Consider the following 18893-nt stretch of genomic DNA (forward strand, 5'->3'; position numbering starts at 1 on the left):
AGGCCCTTTGGATCAGCCTCAGCGAGCTGGCCGATCTGTCCAGCATGTCCACGTGGGCATCTCTGTTCAGGCTGTGTGATGTTTGTGACACTCTCAAAAGACCAGACTCCACAGCACAGAGTCCGGGCCTCTGTCCTTAGTTACTTGAAGTTTCGGGGTCACAGAAGGTATAGGTTACTTCAGCAGACTTCACAGACCTTCTCATGCCCGTCTCTCTGCTGTCCCCTTCAGAAGGTGTGCATCTGGAAGTGGACTTTGGCAGTGGAAACACCAGCATGTACTCTTGAACTCCCCAAAGAGTACGGTTTTCAGGTGAGTTCAGTTTGAACCTGTAAAGATCAACCTAAAGTTACATTGGTGCCAGGCCAGGCTGGGTGCGAAGGCTCACGCCTGTAATTCAAGAACTTTGGGAGGCTATAGTGGGTGGCTCACTTGAGGTTGGGAGTTTGAGGCCAAACATACATAATCCTGATTTCCTGGGTCACTGCTCTCTGCCGTTGTGACTTGTCTCATTCATCCTTACATGCTTCATCTGTCATACATTTATCGAGTGCCTGTTCTGTGCCAGGCACTGTGATAAGTACATACCTGGCTTGCAGGAGCAAACCAAAATAGAGGGTTTGAGTGACTAGACTCAGCCAGGCACATGTGGTTACGCAGTCTTACGTCCATCTTCTTTCCTTTCCCCGAAACATTCCTCTTGCCCCTGAAAAAATTTTCTTACTCCTTAAAGTTGTGCCAACACAGTAGCCACCAACCATATATGGCTATTTAGGACAGGTTTCTTTATTGCTGCAAAAAAACGCCTTTGGGGTTTTGATAGAGATTACATTGAATCTTAGATCACTTGGGGTGGTATCATCATCTTCACAAAATTGTCTTCCAATCCATGAGCATGGGATGCCTTGCCATTTATTTATATCTTCTTTAATTTCTTTCAGGAATGTTTTGTGATTTCCAGAGTTCATGTCTTCACCTCCTTGGTTAAATTTACTCCTAAGGATTTTTTGGTTTTTAATGCTATTATAAACGGATTTGTTTTCTTAATTTCCTTTTTAGATTGTTCACTGCTAATGTATAAAAAGGCAGCTGATTTTTGTGTGTTGATTTTGTACCTTGCAACCTTGCTGAGTACACATGGTGACCTAAATTTAAAATAATTAAAATGGAAAAAAAATTGTTTTTTTGAGAGACAGGGTCTCACTGTTTTCCAGGCTAGAGTGCAGTGTCACAATCTCAGCTCACTGCAGCCTCTGCCTCCTGAGCTCAAGCAATCCTCCCACCTCAGCCTCCTGAGTAGCTGGGACTACAGGTGCACACTATCATGCCCAGTTAATTTTTAAATTTTTTACAGAGACCGGGTTTTTCCATGTTGGCCAAGCTGGTCTCCAACTCCTAGGCTCAAGCCATCTACCTGCCTCAGCCTCCCAAAATGTTGGGATTATAGGCATGAGCCACCACACCCAACCCTCTTCTTCTTGCTCTGCCTTCTTGGGTATTGGCATCTATTTCCAAGGCTGTTTACTTCCAAGAGGTATCCTGAAATCTTCCCTCTCCTCTCCACCTCTGTTGCCATGATCCTAGTCCAGGCCACAGTCACCCCTGCCTGCACCACCTGGCCAGCTGGTCTCTCTGCTTTCATTCTCACCTCACTCTCTAACAATCTTCCCGCAGCAGCCAAGAGTGTTATTTTTAAATAATCAAAATACTATATCACTCCCGTACTTAGAATCCTTCAGTAACTTCTCATTGTCCTCCGAATAAAATTAAAATTCCATAACATGGCCTCCAAGGTGTGATCTGATTCCTCCATCCACCTCCCAACACATACCATCCTGATTATTATTTATTAGTTTGCATTTTCTAGAATTTGCTAGGTAATAAATGGACTCCATTTGCAGAGAGCTTTGGTTTTTTTCACTCAGTTTTGTTGTTGCATGTGTCAGTAGTATATTCCTTTTTATTGTTGAATAGTACTGCATTGAATAGGTACATCATAGTTTGTTTATGAATTCACTGTCAATGGATGTTGGGTTGTTTCCTGGTTGTGGCTTAAAAATAAAGCTGCTGTGAATGTTCATGGACAAGTGTTTATTTTTGAAGAATATTTTCCTTTGGTATAGAATTCTAGAGTGGTAGTATTTTAGTACTTCATATCTTCAAGGATTTGATTCTGTTGTCTTCTAGTTTCTACCATTTATGTTGAAAAGTCAGCTGTCGCCAGGTGTGGTGGCTCACGCCCGTAATCCCAGCACTTTGGGAGGCCACGGTGGGTGGATCACTTGAGGTCAGGAGTTCGAGACCAGCCTGGCCAACATGGTGAAACCCCATCTCTACTAAAGATATAAAAAATTAGCCGGGTGTGGTGGCACACACTTGTAATCCCAGCTACTCGGGAGGCTAAGGCAGGAGAATCGCTTGAACCCAGGAGGTGGAGGTTGCAATGAGCTGAGATCACACCATTGCACTCCAGCCTGGGCGACAGGGTGAGACTCCCTTTAAAAAAAAAAAAAAGAAAAGTCAGTTGTCAATCCCTATTTTGAATGTTGTGTATCTCTCTCCTTGGCCCCCAGCAGCTTTTACAGCATTTTCCTTGGTTTTCAGCAGGGATTTTTATTTATTTTTGTGAGACAGGGCCTCACTCTATCACCTAGGCTGAAGTGCAGCAGCACAGTCACAGCTCATTGCAGCCTCGACCTCTTAGGCTCAAGTGATTCTCCTACCTCAGCTTCCCAGATAGCACCACCACACCGGGCGCTTTTTTTTTTTTTTGTAGAAATCGGGTCTTGCTATGTTGCCCAGGCTGGTCTCAAACTCCTGGGCTCAAGTGACCTTCCTACCTCAGTCTCCGAAGGTGCTGGGATTATAGGCATGAGCCACTGCTGCACCAGCCTCAGCAGTTTTTCAATGATGTGTCTGTGTGTATATGAGTATGTTGTTAATTTTTAAAAAGCGTAACCTTTAGGATTTCTTGAACCTGGGATGTTATATCTCTTCTCAGTTTTGGAAAATTCTCAGTCATTATCTCTTTACACATTTCTTCTGCCACATTTTCTTTATTCTCCTTCTGGGGCTCCAATTACACATAAGTTAGACCTTTTTGGTCTTGTCCCATTTGTCTTTTCTTTCCTGTATTTTCTATGCTTTCATCTGTTTCCGCTTCAGTCTGGAAGCAGAAACTATATTATTTGTCTACTATAATATGTCTTCCTTTCCTACTGACTAGTTCTAAATTTTTAGAACTGGCTGTGTCTAAATTTTTGTTAAACTGTCTGTTGAGCATTTTAAATCATTTTTTCAGGTCTAGAATCCCCATTTGATTCCTTTTTTAAGTAGAGTTATGTGCTGTGAGTCTCTGTCTTGTCCTCTGCTTTCCTGCATGTTCATCTAGTGATTGTATGTCTGTGTCTAATAACCCAAATACATGGATTTCCTGCGGGCTTCTTTCTACCAATTGCTTTTTCCCCTTGGTTTTCAGTCATTTGGATGTGTCTTTATTTTTTTTGAGAGGAGGTTTCGCTCTGTTGCCCCGGCTGGTCTTGAACTTCTGGCCTCAAGTGATCTTCCTGCCCCAGCCTTGTAAAGTGCTGGGATTCCAGGCGTGCACCGCAGCACCTGGCCTGGATGAATCTCTTTAATATGCCTGGCTGTTTTTTACTAAATGCCTGATGTTGTGTTTTTTAAAGTGTAGAAATAAATTTGAGGCTCGAGATGACTTCCTCCAAAGAAGACTTACTTGTGCTTCTTAAAGGCACCTGGCAGAGTGGTCAGCTTAATCTAATCAGAGGTGGTTTGAGGCTGGTTTTCAGGCTTCCTGAAGTCTGCCTCATGCACTTGCTTTTGCCAGTTCCTTGCCCTACCCAGGCTTTTGTGCTGTTCTGGTATTAATTCTCAATCACTGGCATTGGTAGTTTACACTCCTGTGGTATGTAACATTCATAAAATGTTCGGAAAATGATAGGTAAGGAATAGGTGTGGAGACGGGGTGGAAATGGCAGAAATGGAACTTCAAAAGTTTTTCTCCAGCTGGTCCCTCAATGCTGCCCCCGGTAGCCTTTCACTGCAGACTGTAGCCACCCACCTCCCTTGCACATTTCAAACACATGCCCCATGGCTCCCCAGGAAGAGCTTGCTTTGTTGTTCTTGCTATGATTGTTTGGTTTCTGTATTTAAAGTTTCCCTCACGTCCATAGTTTCTGAAGGGTTGAGTTTTGGGAAGGGAGCCAGCAGCTCATGCTATTCACCATCTTGGCAGGAATTAGAATCCCCTTTCAATATCTTGCATTCATTCCAAGATATCGTGTGGCCCTGTCAAGTTTAGAAGTGTATATGCAGCACTGTTTATCTAAAAGGACACAGAATAAAGGTTATTGGTAAATATGGGTTTACTTTTGCTCGTTCCAGTTTATTTTATTGTTATCTTATTTTAAATTGACTGCTGTCAGAAAAGCTTGTTACATCCAGGTGCAGTGGCCCACACCTGTAATACCAGCACTATGGGAAGCCGAGGCGGGTGGATTGGTTGAGGTTGGGTTCAAGACCAGCCTGGCCAACATGATGAAACCCCGTCTCTACTAAAAATACAAAAATTAGCCAGGCGTGGCGGCACACGCCTGTAGTCCCAGCTACTAAGGAGGCTGAGGCAAGAGAATTGCTTGAACCCAAAAGGCAGGGGCTGCAGTGAGCTGAGATTGTACCACTGCACTCCAGCCTGGGTGACAGAGCGAGACTCTGTCTTAAAAAAAAAAAAAAAAAAAAAAGGAAATAAAAGCGTGTTCCAATTTATAGATGATGAATTGTAATAGATAAGACTGGAAAAGAAACACATTTGACACTATTTATTTTAATCACCAGTATTTAAATGCTATTCCTATTTTTTATCAAATGCCGTATCTTTCGTTTTATATTCCTACTCATTTGTTTTAATTAAAATTATTTAATTTTAATATTCAGCTTAATCAGAAACAGAAAATTTATCATTAATATATTTCCATATTTTATATTTCAGAACTACCTCACTTTTAACCCAACAAACAGTAAAGAATTGGTGAGCAATAGTAAAACACAGGCAATATATTATGCATGGGTAAGTAGAAATATTTTGATTTGTTTTAAATGTGGGTACAAGTATGTATTCATTCTTCAAGTACAAATGTTTCAGTAATGTAACAAGATAGTATCTCTACTTAGGAAGCAATGAATATATATTAAAATGTTTTTATTTAATTATAGTATTTATTTAATCCCATTGGAAATTAGCATATTAAATCAGAAACAAATAATTTAATTTTATTTATTTCATTTTATTAAAGAAATTAGGCAAATGTTTATTTGAATTTATTTAACAAGACTGAAATACAAGTTTTGTGGTTTTTTTGGAAACGAGGTCTTGCTGTGTTACCCAGGCTGGTCTTGAATTCCTGGGCTCAAGTGATCCTCCCACTTCATCCTCATAAGTAGCTGGGATTACAGGGGTGAGCCGCCACACCTGACTCTAAAATATAGGTGGTTTTTTTTTTTTTTTTTTGAAACCTAGGACTTTATTCCTTTTAGAAAGGTATTAGCAAACAGATTAATGATATGTATATTGACATGGGGCAAAATCATGAGAATAAAAAACATTGAGGCTGGGCACAATGGCTCATGACTATAATCCCAGCACCATGGGAGACCAAGGCAAGAGGATCACTTGAGGCCAGGAGTTCAAGACTAGCCTTCACAATATAATAAGACCTCATTTAAAAAAATTAAAAAAATAAAAAAAAATATATATATATATATATAAAATAAGACCTCATCTCTACAAAAAGAAAAAAATTAACAGGGCATGGTGATGCATGCCTGTAGTCCCAGCTCCTCAGGGGGCTGAGGCTGGAGGACTCCTTGAGCCCAGGAGTTTGAGGCTGTAGAGAGCTGTGATGGTGCCACTGCACCCCAGCCTGGGCAACAGAGTGAGACTCTGTCTCAACAAAACAAAACACAAGAAAACAAAGAACGTTCCAAGTTAAACATGGAATTGCTGTGTGACTCAGCAATTCCAGGGTAAGATGTGAAAGAATTGAAAAGAAGCATTCAAACAAATACTTCTGCACAAATGTTCACAGCAGCAGCAGCGCTATTTGTAATAACGAAAAGGTAGAAACAAACCAAATGTTCATCATCTGATGATTATGTAAACAAAATGTGGTCTATTCATACAATGGAATGTTATTGTATGAAGTACTGATACATGCTGTGACATGGACTAGCCTTGAAACCATGATGCTCAATGAAAGATGCCAGACATGAAAGTCACATGTTGTATGATGTCATTCCTATGGAATGTCCAGCATAGGCAAGTCCACAGATACAGAGTAAACTGGTGGTTTTCAAGGCCTGGGGAGAGACAGAGTGGCTGCTTAATGGGTATGAGATTTCCTTTTGGGATTATAAAAATATCTTGGATCGGCCGGGTGCAGTGGCTCACGCCTGTAATCCCAGCACTTTGGGAGGCTGAGGTGGGTGGATCACAAGGTCAAGAGATCGAGACCATCCTGGCCAACATGGTAAAACCCTGTCACTACTAAAAATACAAAAATTAGCTGGGTGTGGTGGTGTGCGCCTGTAGTCCCAGCTACTTGGTAGGCTGAGGCAGGAGAATTGCTTGAACCTGAGAGGCGGAAGTTGCAGTGACATGAGATCATGCTATTGCACTCTGGCCAGGCAACAGAGTGAGACTCTATCTTAAAAAAAAAAAGAAAGAAAATGTCTTGGATCTAGAAGGTTACTCAGCATTGTGAATGTATGAAACACCACTGAATTGTACACTTTAACATGGTTATGATTAATTTTATGTTAAGTGAATTTTACCTAAATAAAAAATTGTAAAGCAAAACTAAAACACATTGAATCACTGATTGTCGGTGATAGTTATTATTTAAGATATTTATTATAGCTTTATTTTATTTTATTTTTGAGATGGAGTCTCACTCTGTCACCCAAGTTGCAGTGCAGTGGTATGATCTCAGCTCACTGCAACCTCCACCTCCATGGTTCAAACAATTCTCCTGCCTCAGCCATCCGAGTAGCTGGGATTACAGGCGCCTGCCATCACGCCTGGCTAATTTTTGTATTTTTAGTAGAGATGAGGTTTCTCCATGTTAGCCACACTGGTCTCAAACTCCTGACCTCAAGTGATCTACCTGCCTTGCCCTCCCAAAGTGCAAGTGGGATTACAGGTGTGAGCCAACGCACCTGGCCAATTGTGACTTTACATGGTACTTAATGCAAATTCGAATTCTGTGTCTTTAAAACTTTAACAAATACCTTAAGGCCAGGCGTGGTGGCTCCTGCATGTAATCCCAACCGTTTGGGAGGCCAAGGGGGATGAATCACCTGAGATCAGGAGTTCAAGACCAGCCTGGCCAACATGAAAAAAACCCCATCTCTACTGAAAAAAAAAAAAAAAAAAATTAGCCAGGTATGGTGGTGTATGCCTGTAATCCTAGCTACTCAGGAGGCTGCCTCAGGAGAATCACTTGAACCTGGGAGGCAGAGGTTGCAGTGAGCTGAGATCACACCACTGCACTCTAGGCTGGGTGATAGATATGTTTCTGTTTAAAGACACCTTGTTTAATATATAACTCCATCTATAAAAAAGTAATAATCATTTGTGGCATTTTTTATACTTTTTATATGTTTGCTTTTCTTTCAGAATGTTTTTAGATATTTTCCAAGGCAGCAAGTTCTCTTACCCGTAGAAATTGCAAATTTCTGACCTTGTTGAGGTGCATTTGTTTTGTTTTTATTATTAATATAGTTATTTCTTTGGAAACTGGGTCTTTTTGACTAGTGATTTTTTTTTTTTTGGTCTTATCAGTATGAAGAGAGAGACACACTGGCTCACAGTGCCCCACTTTTAACAGAAAAAGTGAGTATGCCTATTGGATTTTCATCCATCAGATTTTGTGGAGCATAAATGTTTATGTGTGAGCTTAGCTGCTTTGGGCTATTCTTTATACATCTTGATATTAAGCTATTGGGAAATAATTTGAAAATTTTTACTTACGTCTTGTATTCATATTGAATTGTCAGCTAAAAATGATGGAAGTATTGTTAAAAATAAAATGTTATAAAAAGAGTTACTGCCATGAGAAAATATAAAAAAGTGATGGCTTTTATAATGTGTTTGTGCATATCGACAAAGAATGAAAGTTGTTGGGGTGCAGTGGCTCTCACCTGTAATCCCAGCACTTTGGGAGACTGAGGTGGGAGGACCACTGAAACTCAGGGGTTTGAGACCAGCCTGGGCAACACAGGCTAGACTTCGTTTCTACTATTTAAAAAAAAAAAAAAAATTGCCAGGCAAGATGACTTGAGGCTGTAGTCTCAGCAACTTGGGAGTTTGAGATGGGAGGATCACTTGAGCCCACATGGTCAAGGCTGCAGTGAGCTATGTTCATGCCACTGCATTCCAGCCCAGGCAACAGAGCAGGGGGAATAAAAAGAATGAAACAGTATAAGTAGAGTGGTTGAACGTGAGTGGAACCCTTATAAAGCTGCTCAGTTTCAGGATAATAAATGACATTAAGTATTTAGATGTTTAAGAGCCAGTAGAAAGGAGGTGAAGCAGATGCTGAGGAAACATTTCATCTTGCCTGCTTTCTGCAAGCCCTGTGTCTGAGGTGAAACTTGAGGTGTCTCATGTAGCACTTGCTGCATTTACTACCCATGTAACCCGCGCTCAGCGAGCACCTGATGATGAGTTTTCTGTATAGTTGCTTCTCTCTCGATATGACTTGTAGAGATTTCTTTTCTTTTTTTTTTTTAAAAGGTGGAGTTTCACCATGTTGGTCAGGCTGCTCTTGAACTCCTGACCTCGGGTGATCCACCCGCCTTGGCTTCCAAAGTGCTTGGATTACATGTGCCACCACGCCCAGCAGGCCAGAAGACACAAACAAAAAATAAAAAGTTGAGATGGATGGGCACAAGGAGATGATTCAGTCTGCAAACTTGTTTTTCATAAATGAAAGCACTAAAAAATACAGTCAACTCTCATTATTGTTGGTAGTTATGTTCTATAAAGTCTCTGCAAACACCGAATTAGCAGATACTGAACTATTACTCCTAAGGGAAATATAGGAGTAAGTTTCTATGAGCCTCTGGTCACATTTTCACCAACTGATCAATACATAACCTTGTTTGATGTGTATTTCTGTTGAAAGACACGACTTTATTTAATATATAACATTGATTCATTAACGTTGTGCTCATGGCCAACAGCACTGTAACTCGTGACTTGAACAAAACTCATCCAACCCACATATTTTCTCCATAAGGCACATCACAGCATTCTTTTGCTTAGGAACACTAGACAGCACTTCAGCACTATGTTTGGAGGTCAATTTAAATCCCGAAATCACCAAGAAAAAGCACCCCAAAATGCAAACAACACGTCATTAAATAGACATGAAAAGGATACTTGTGGCCGGGCACAGTGATTTATGCCTGTAATCCCAGCATTTTGGGAGGCCGAGGACGGCGGATCACCTGTTAGGAGTTTGAGACCAGCCTGGTCAACATGGTGAAACCCCATCTCTACTAAAAATACAAAACTTAGCTGGGCATGGTGGCAGATGCCTATAGCCCCAGCTACTCAGGAGGCTGAGGCACAAGAATCACTTGAACACAGAAGGCAGAGGTTGCAGTGAGCTGAGATCCCACCAGTGGACTCCAGCCTGGATGAAAGAGTAAGACTGTCTTAAAAAAAAAAAAAAAAAAGAAAAGTACACTTGTTTATAGTCAGAGCTGAGACAAGAAGGCAGAGCATTGCCCAGTTTGACCTCAACTGGAAATGTGCATGTTGGGTGAGTAAAATTATTTGTCACACTGCACATGCACTTCTGTAGATGACCAAGAGATAGCTGCAAGTATTGATTTTGGGATTACAAATCAATTCTTACAAGTAGGCAAATTCACAAATACAGAATCTACAAATCACGAGCCATTTGAAATGATAAAAATGCATTGTGTTGAAACAGTGCTGCTCTTAGAAAGAACTTGGTGCTCTTGATTGACTAATTATTATTTTACTATTCCTCTGTGTTCAAGTCAGAAGAGGCAAACCTTAGGATCTTCTCTGTGCTATTAGAGAATGGGGCAGCATAAGGAATAGGGTGTTTCAGTGTATAGTGCTTAAATATCTTTTACTGATGGGAAAATACCTTATGATCAAGGGAGACTGGGAGAATTATTTTATGCTATTTTATAACCTGAGCATGCTTTGGCTCACAACAGGCATCAGTTTCTTTACCAGCCTCTGAAACCTCCATAAGAGAAATTTAACAGGTATAAACTGTGATTAACCACACCCTCATTCACTTTAAATAAACAGTGTAATTGAATAGAGTACGTAACCTTTCACTTGCTCTTAGCAAAGCTTCAGAGGTTCAGAAATGCCTGGACCATGGCAATCTGTGGGAAAGGGTTTTTAGTGATTGTTTTCTTTTTTTCTCTCTTTTTCTCACTATATTTCAGCATAACATTATAAAATATCGTGTTGATAAATCCTTTGTTTTATATTTATTACCAACAATAACTATAACCTTTCTTTTGAAACATAGACTTTCAACAAGCTTGTGGGAAAGTTTAGCCAGTCCATCTTCCACTTGAATTTAACACAAATACTGTCAGCCACGATGGAAGGGAAGCTGGTTGTCTGGGACATTCACCGCCCACCGTCATCTGCCTCCACCTTTTTGGGCTTTCCCTATATCAAGCCTTGTAAATTGGTTCATTTGCAGAAAGAGAGTATCACTGTGCTTACTACAATTGATAGGTAATTTTATTAAAAGGTAGCTATGAATGGTTATAAAAATATTTTAAAATTGTTTTGGGAGGTTGGGCATAGTGGCTTATACCTCTAATTTCAGTTCCTTGGGAGGCTGAGGTGGGAGGATCACATGAGTCCAGAATTTCGAGACCAGCCTCGGCAACATAGTGAGACTCCCCATCTCTACCAAAAAACAAGAGAGAGATGGGAGGGTGGCTTAAGCCCAGGAGTTTGAGGCTGCGATGAGCTATGATTGCCACTGCACTCTACATGGGGTGTCAGAGTGAGACCCTCCTGTCTTAAAAAAACAAAAACAAAAAAAAACTCTTTTGGATGTATATACATATTTTGTATATGCATAGAGTATTCTGGGGATAGTCATAATGAACTGGGAACAGTGGTTGCCTCTGAGGATAAGAACTGAGAACTAAGATCAGGAATGGGGGTGGATTTACTTCTTTTTATAGTTCCATTTATACTAATTGGATTTTTAAAAAAATCATGAGCATGCATTATGTTAAAAAAAATCCCTTTGTGTTGGTGAAACAAAAAGGAGCTAGATTTTTTTTCTTCTGTGCTAATTGGATGGATTTTGCACCCAACATTTTACATGCGTTAAATTTAAGAAAATAAAATAATTTGAATAGCTATATTGTATTGTCTGATTACAAAGTAACATATACAGCAGAGAGTGGTGACTCGTGTCTGTAATCACAGCACTTTGCGAGGCTGAGGCAGGTGGATCACGAGGTCAAGAGATCAAGACCGTCTTGGCCAACATGGTGAAACCCTGTCTCTAGTAAAAATATAAAAATTAGCTGGGCATGATGCATATGCCTGTAGTCCCAGCTACTTGGGAGGTCGAGACAGGAGAATGATTTGAACCCAGGAAGTGGAGGTGCGGTGAGCCGAGATAATCCCACTGCACTCCAGCCTGGCTGACAGAGGGAGACTCTGTCTCAAAGAAACAAAGCAAAACAGGCTGGGCATGGTGGCTCACACCTGTAGCACTTTGGGAGGTCGAGGTGGGCAGATCACCTGAGTTTGGGAGTTCAAGACCAGCCTGACCAACATGGTGAAACCCCGTCTCTACTAAAAATACAATAATTAGCCAGGTATGGCGGTGTGCGGCTGTAGTCCCAGCTACTTGGGAGGCTAAGGCATGAGAATCACTTGAACCTAGGAGGTGGAGGTTGCAGTGAGCCAAGATCTCACCACTGCACTGTAGTCTGGGCAACAGAGTGAGACTCGGTCTCAAAAAAACAAAACAAAACAGAACAAAAATAACATTTACCTGTTGTGAGAAGATCAAATGTGTCAGAACAGTGGCTGTGGGGACTCAGAGATGGTTATTTAAGGCCTCAATTAGAACAGAGTTCTCATTTCAGCTGGGTCCTTTCCTTGCTGAGTGATCTTGAGCAAGGAACTTAACCTTGCTGAGCCTCTGTTTCTTCATCTGTAAAATGGGCATAACAATACTATTTCTCCGCTGGGCACAGTGGCTCACACCTGTAATGCCAGCACTTTGGGAAGCCGAGGCGGGTCCTGAGATCAGGAGTTTGAGACCAGCCCCTGACCAACACGGAGAAGTCTCGTCTCTATAAAAAATAAAAATAAAAAATTAGCTGGGCGTGGTGGCACATGCCTGTACTCCCAGCTACTCGGGAGGCTGAGGCAAGAGAATTGCTTGAACCCAGGAGGCAGAGGTTGCGGTGAGCCGAGATCGCACCATTGCACTCCAGCCTGGGCAGCAAGAGTAAAACTCCATGTCAAAAAACAAACAAACAAACAAAAACTATTTCTTTCAGAGTGGTTTTTTTGAGGATTTCATGAGACAGGGATGTAAAACTCCGCACTTGCTTGGCGCAGGGGAGCCCTAGGGAAATGATGGCCATGATCAGTGTGTGAGAGAAGTTCCCAAAAGTGTGGAGAAAATTGCCTGGTGACGGGGACCCTGCCACCTGCTTTCAAAAAGCCCATTTGCTTCCATTTGCCTTTCATTTGATGCAGGGGAACAGTGAGGTATTGATATGGTTTTACAAAGAGAAATGCAAATTGTCACCCTCACTCAGTGGGGCGAGAAGATAGTAGAGCTGCAGTTGGCCACGCAATCAACCTTTGATCGGTTGGAGGTTAGGATCCAGTGAAGAACAGGCCTGGGTTCTCCAAGTTAATAAAACCCAGCCAGGACCTGGGAGTCCAAGAAGGAAAAGGTCTCTGAAAATGCTTGGTCAGTATTGCTGCTTCTGTCCAGCAGAGGGCAGTGAAAGATGTTCTAGCCAATTATTGGCCCACCTGCTTTGCTTACTATCAGAAACCTCATTTAATCACTCTGCGTATGTTAAGAGAAAATCCTCCTCCTCTGCCCCCCACCCTGTGATTAGAATTATGTGAAAGTCTTTTTTTAAAAAAAGCCCATTTGGGATGGATCCGAAGCCTGGATATGAAAGCCATTTTGTCACGCAGCACTGCCTTTTGCTGTGAGGACTGGCCAGGGTTTTACGATTGAACTAACAGCAGCACCTTTGTGTAAAGTGGCCTGTTTCCCCTTGTCAGCCTGCACGATTTCAGAGGGCTGGTGGAGCGACTGTTTCCATTATCTGTAGTCATATGGAGAGGGTGCAAATCCCTTGTCCACTGCCATTGTATATGGCTGATCTTGGGGGGCAGGGAAGAACCTAGCAGAGAGCATGGACTTGGCTTTAGCTATACCTGGGTTCCCTGCATAGTCAAGCCATGTGGCCCCGATAAAGTTGCCAGGTAGAAGTATGTCCCATGCAATATTTGGGATTTACTTACTCTAAATTTTTGTTTGTTTGTTTGTTTGTTTTTGAGATGGAGTTTCGTTCTTGTCACCCAGGCTGGAGTGCCGTGGTTCTATCTCAGCTCACTGCAATCTCTGCCTCCTGGGTTCAAGTGATTCTCCTGCCTCAGCCTCCCAAGTAGCTGGGATTACAGGGGTGTGCTACCATGCCTGGCTAATTTTTGTATTTTTAGTAGAGAAAGGAGTTTCACCATGTTGGCCAGCCTGGTCTTGAACTCCTGACCTCAGGTGATCTGCCTGCCTCATCCTCCCAAAGTGCTGGGATTACAGACATGAGCCACTACGCCCAACTACACTACATTTTTTACACAAATATTCAAATATAACTGGGTATCTGTATTGTCATTTGCTACATCTGGCCACACAATGCCCTGAGCACATTTCTTAACTCTCTGAGCGTTAGTTTCCTAGATGTAAATTGGGATAACAGTAAAATCATTCTCGTTGGGCAGTATTCAAGTAAGCTTTTGCAATGCCCCAGAATCCAGAGCCTGACATATAATTAGGTATTATCTCAATATTGAAGAATTTGGTTAAGACCAATTAAAAAAAGGGTATTAGGCCGGGCGCGGTGGCTCACGCCTGTAATCCCAGCACTTTGGGAGGCCGAGGCAGGTGGATCACGAGGTCAAGAGATCGAGACCATCCTGGTCAACACAGTGAAACCCCGTCTGTACTTAAACTACAAAAAATTAGCTGGGCATGGTGGTGCGTGCCTGTAGTCCCAGCTACTCAGGAGGCTGAGGCAGGAGAATTGCCTGAACCCAGGAGGCGGAGGTTGCGGTGAGCCGAGATCGCGCCATTGCACTTCAGCCTGGGTAACAAGAGCGAAACTCCGTCTCAAAAAAAAAAAAAAAAAAAAAAAAAGGGGTATTATAGAGATGCTACTTGTTATTATTGCTATTTGCCAAACTGATGTTATTCTCCATTTCAGCTACATTGTCACAGGTGACATTAAGGGTAACATCAAGTTCTATGATCACACCCTGTCCATTGTTAACTGGTACAGTCACTTGCAACTGAGCGCCATAAGAACTCTGTCCTTTTCAAAGACCCCAGCAACTCCTCCTACTGAAAAATCAAACTATCCTCCCGACTGCACTTTAAAAGGTGACCTTTTTGTCATAAGGTAAGTTGTTAATGAATCTAGTCGTTAGAATGGTTGAAAAATGATGGATGTCTTCTTTAGTTTGCGTGCAGTGGGAGGTTCGTGTTGTTCCTGGAATTTCTCCCTGGCTGATTGTGATAACTATTGGATCATTAAAAAAATTCATGAAACATGATTTTAATATTACTCTTTAGTAACTGGAAGCTGGAAAGTCCTGATCCCTGAGCTCTCACCTCTGTTGAGTCTTTCACTGCAGGTTGGTCTGTTTTCTTTAAGCTGAGCTTGTCCTAGCCACTGCGGTTAAAGGCACTGGATAATTAATTGCCATAACATTTCAAGACCGAATTATCTGTGAGTCTGCTTAATTACCCTTGCAGTATTTACAGGCACATCTGTATGTGTGCACCAAACTCCATATTTGCATACACAAATGAATATTTGCATGTGCAGATTAGCTAATTGTACAACTGACTGTCCATCTGCATACTTAATGACTCAATTTACATGGAGAAAAGTGGGCCTTTTCACTTGCAAATGGAAGCTGTTGGGTATTGGTAGTATATTTTTGGAAATGTTGGGTTAATAATGTCACTAAATTACAGACGACAGAGGCGTTTTATGTGCAATTAGAAGCAGAATAGCTGGCATGCCCCATTCCCTGCAAACACTGATATTGTTTGGTCTCTCCTGGCAAACAGGAATTTTATCATTGGAACATCTGATGCCACCGTGTACCACTTAACAACAGATGGGACCAAACTTGAGAAGTTATTTGTAGAGCCCAAGGATGCCATTTGTGCCATCTCCTGCCACCCATATCAACCCCTCATTGCCATCGGGAGCATATGTGGGATGATCAAAGTGTGGAATTATGAAAAGAAGCGATACCTTTTCAGCAGAGTTTTTGAGAAGGGGCTTGGAGTCCAGAGTCTGACCTATAACCCAGAAGGTATTTTCATCTTATCAGCCTTCCATCTATTCCACATGGAGCACAGCCCGGGAGGAGACAGATGCACCTGGGCTGGCATGGCTCCAGGAAGCCCCCGACTCCAGCCCCCAGAGACACCTTCTCTCTCGGGCTCCCGCAGTGTTCTGGGCCTGGTGCTCTCGACGTGCTCACCCCAGGAGCTCATGTGTTTCAGTTAATTTCTCCTCTGTTGTGTTTGTTGCTGTCTTCCCCACACCCAGCACAAAGCCTGGCACAGACTCAGCATCTCCTGAATGAATGAAATCCTTTGCTGTCGTTGTTCTCTGGCTTGTCATTTCAGGAGCCCTTCTTGGAGCTGGCTTCACAGAGGGAACAGTTTGCATTCTTGATGCAATGTCTTTAGAAAATGAAAGCCCAGAGCCTTTCAGATACTCCAGAACCAGTGTGACTCACATCAGCTTTTCCCATGACTCCCAGTACATGGCAACTGCTGTAAGCGTTTTCACCAACAACCCAACCAGTGGCTTAGCACTTTCATTTAAAACCACAAGAGGCCGGACACAGTGGCTCATACCTGTAGTCCCAATGCTTTGGGAGGCTGAGGTGGGAGAATCATCACTGGAGGACGGGAGTTCAAGATGCCTAGGAAACATAGCAGGACCCCATTGCCATAAAAACATTTTTTAAAAATTGCCAGGCCTTGTGGCACACATCTGTAGCCCAGCTATCCAGGAGGGGCTGAGGCGGGAGGACCCCTGGGTGCCAGGAGTTTGAGCTCCCCATGAGCGACAGGGCAGTGCTGCTGGTCTGCCTTTGCTAAAACCCTGTCCCTTCCAGCACTTTCCCATCTCCATGGTGCCACGGCCACTCCTCTGCTTTGTGTGCACAACGCTTCTGGAGCCAAAGCATCTCAGCACACCGTGGGTGCACACAGCTCAGGCCCTGTGTCCCCTCAGGTGGGGTTTTCCCACTCTGACTGCGTTCATTCTCAGCCTTCATACCTTAAAAAAACAAACAAACAAACAAACAAACAAAAAACAGCTTTTTTTCTTTTTTGGAGACAGAGTTTCACTCTTGTTGCTCAGACTGGAGTGCAATGGCACAATCTCGGCTCACCATAAACTCTGCCTCCTGGGTTCAAGCAATTCTCCTGCCTCAGCCTCCAGAGTAGCTGGGATTATAGGCATGCACCACCACGCCCAGATAATTCTGTATTTTTAGTAGAGACGGGGTTTCTCTGTGTTTGTCAGGCTGGTCTTGAACTCCTGACCTCAGGTGATCCGCCGCCTTGGCCTCCCCAAGTGCTGGGATTACAGGTGTGAGCCACCACACCCAGCAAAAAAAAAAAACAAACAGAGCTTTTTTATTGTATGTAGCTGGACAAAGAAAAGGGATGACAAAGGCACAAAGAGGCAGGCTTTTGCCGTTCCACAGACAGCGAGGGGGGACCTGGAAAGGAGTGGAAGGCCGTAGTGTCAGGTTCAGCCTTTCTTCCCCACTGCCTTTCCAGTTTTCTATTTTTAACTTGAATTTTCTCATCTGTAAAACGGGCATTAGGCCGGGCGTGGTAGCTCACACCTGTAATCCCAGCACTTTGGGAGGTCAAGGCAAGCAGATTGCTTGAGGCCAGGAGTTTGAGACCAGCCTGGGCAACATGGTGAGACCCACGTCTCTACAAAAATAATGAAAATAAATAAATAAATAAATAAACTAGCCAGGTATGGTGGCGTGTGCCTGTAGTCCTAGCTACTTAGGAGGCTGAGGCTGGAGGCCCTTTTGAGCCCAGGAGATTGAGACTGCAGTGAGCCGTGATCAGGCCACTGCACTCCAGCCTGGGCAACAGATCAAGACTCTAATCTCTAAAAAAGAAAAACAAAACTAAAAGTAAAATGGGTATTGTTTTACTAGTTGCTCCAATAGATTAAGATTTTTTTTTTTAAGAACATATTCTTAGTTTTTTGTTTTTTTTTTTTGATGGAGTCTCATTCTGTCACCCAGGCTGGAGTGTAGTGGCAAGATCTCAGCTCACTGCAACCTCCACCTCCCAGGTTCAAGCGATTCTCCAGCCTCAGCCTCCCGAGCAGCTGGGACTACAGGCGCGCACCACTGCCTCCAGCTCATTTTTTTTATTTTTAGTAGAGACAAAGTTTCACCATGTTGGCCAAGCTGGTCTTAAACTCCTGACCTCAGGTGATCCACCCACTTCGGCCTCCCAAAGTGCTGGGATTACAGGCGTGAGCTACTGTACCCAGCCAGTTTTTTGTTTTGTTTTGTTTTTTTGGGTAGATCCTGCTCTGTTGTCCAGGCTGAAGTGCAGTAGTGCAATCTCAGCCCGCTGCCACCTCCTCCTCCCAGGTTCAAGCAATTCTTGTCTCAGCCTCCCAAGTAGCTGGAATTACAGGCATGTGCTACCATGCCCAGCTAATTTTTGTATTTTTAGTAGAGATGAGGTCTGCATATTGGCCGGGCTGGTATCAAACTCCTGATCTCAGGTGATTTACCCACCTCGGCTTCCCAATGTGCTGGGATTACAGGCGTGAGCCACCGCGCCCAGTCAGAAACTACTCTTAAAACAAAATTAGTAGCCGGGCGCGGTGGCTCAAGCCTGTAATCCTAGCACTTTGGGAGGCCGAGGCGGGTGGATCACGAGGTCAAGAGATCGAGACCATCCTGGTCAACATGGTGAAACCCCGTCTCTACTAAAAATACAAAACATTAGCTGGGCATAGTGGTGCGTGCCTGTAATCCCAGCTACTCAGGAGGCTGAGGCAGGAGAATTGCCCGAACCCAGGAGGCGGAGGTTGCGGTGAGCCGAGATCGCGCCATTGCACTCCAGCCTGGGTAACAAGAGAGAAACTCCGTCTCAAAAAAAAAAAAAAAAAAAAAAAAATTAGTGTAAAAGCATAATGATGATTTTTAATTTCCTGAATGTAAAAAGGGATAACTCCTTCTTTTTTGCTCTTCTTCAGGATATCAGTTTTACTGTGGCAGTTTACATGGTGGCGGTGAGAAACGGACGAAGGGTCTGGGAGTACTTAGCAAGACTTCGCTCTCATCGAAAAAGCATCCGCAGTCTCCTGTTTGGGGTTTACCTGGACAGCAACGAGCCTAGACTGCTGAGCCTTGGGACAGACAGGCTGTTGGTGAGCTGTTTAGTTTCCTGGTCGCCAGGACTGTGTCTCACTCTTGTGACATCCCTGGCATCTTGCATAGAGCCAGGCCC

The 18893-nt window shown here is 43.1% G+C and overlaps 1 protein-coding gene across 8 annotated transcripts in view; it reads left to right on the plus strand.

Moving 5' to 3' along the window:
* WDR66 (WD repeat domain 66) overlaps positions 1 to 18893 on the plus strand; it is an 85050-nt gene that overhangs the window by 22304 nt on the left and 43853 nt on the right. For 6 of the 8 annotated variants that reach the window (XM_032242470.1, XM_032242477.1, XM_032242480.1 and 3 more), the window contains exons 7-14: positions 232 to 312; positions 5009 to 5086; positions 7859 to 7909; positions 10602 to 10816; positions 14569 to 14763; positions 15441 to 15691; positions 16011 to 16162; positions 18640 to 18813. In XM_032242470.1, the coding sequence (XP_032098361.1) occupies positions 232 to 312; positions 5009 to 5086; positions 7859 to 7909; positions 10602 to 10816; positions 14569 to 14763; positions 15441 to 15691; positions 16011 to 16162; positions 18640 to 18813 (1197 nt within the window). The remainder of the gene's footprint in view (positions 1 to 231; positions 313 to 5008; positions 5087 to 7858; positions 7910 to 10601; positions 10817 to 14568; positions 14764 to 15440; positions 15692 to 16010; positions 16163 to 18639; positions 18814 to 18893) is intronic. The other 2 variants (XM_032242456.1, XM_032242479.1) reach the window with 2 other exon arrangements.

This window comes from Sapajus apella, unplaced genomic scaffold, assembly GCF_009761245.1.
Source record: "Sapajus apella isolate SASKATOON/1434 unplaced genomic scaffold, GSC_monkey_1.0 scaffold2, whole genome shotgun sequence".
Taxonomy (NCBI): Eukaryota; Metazoa; Chordata; class Mammalia; order Primates; family Cebidae; genus Sapajus; species Sapajus apella.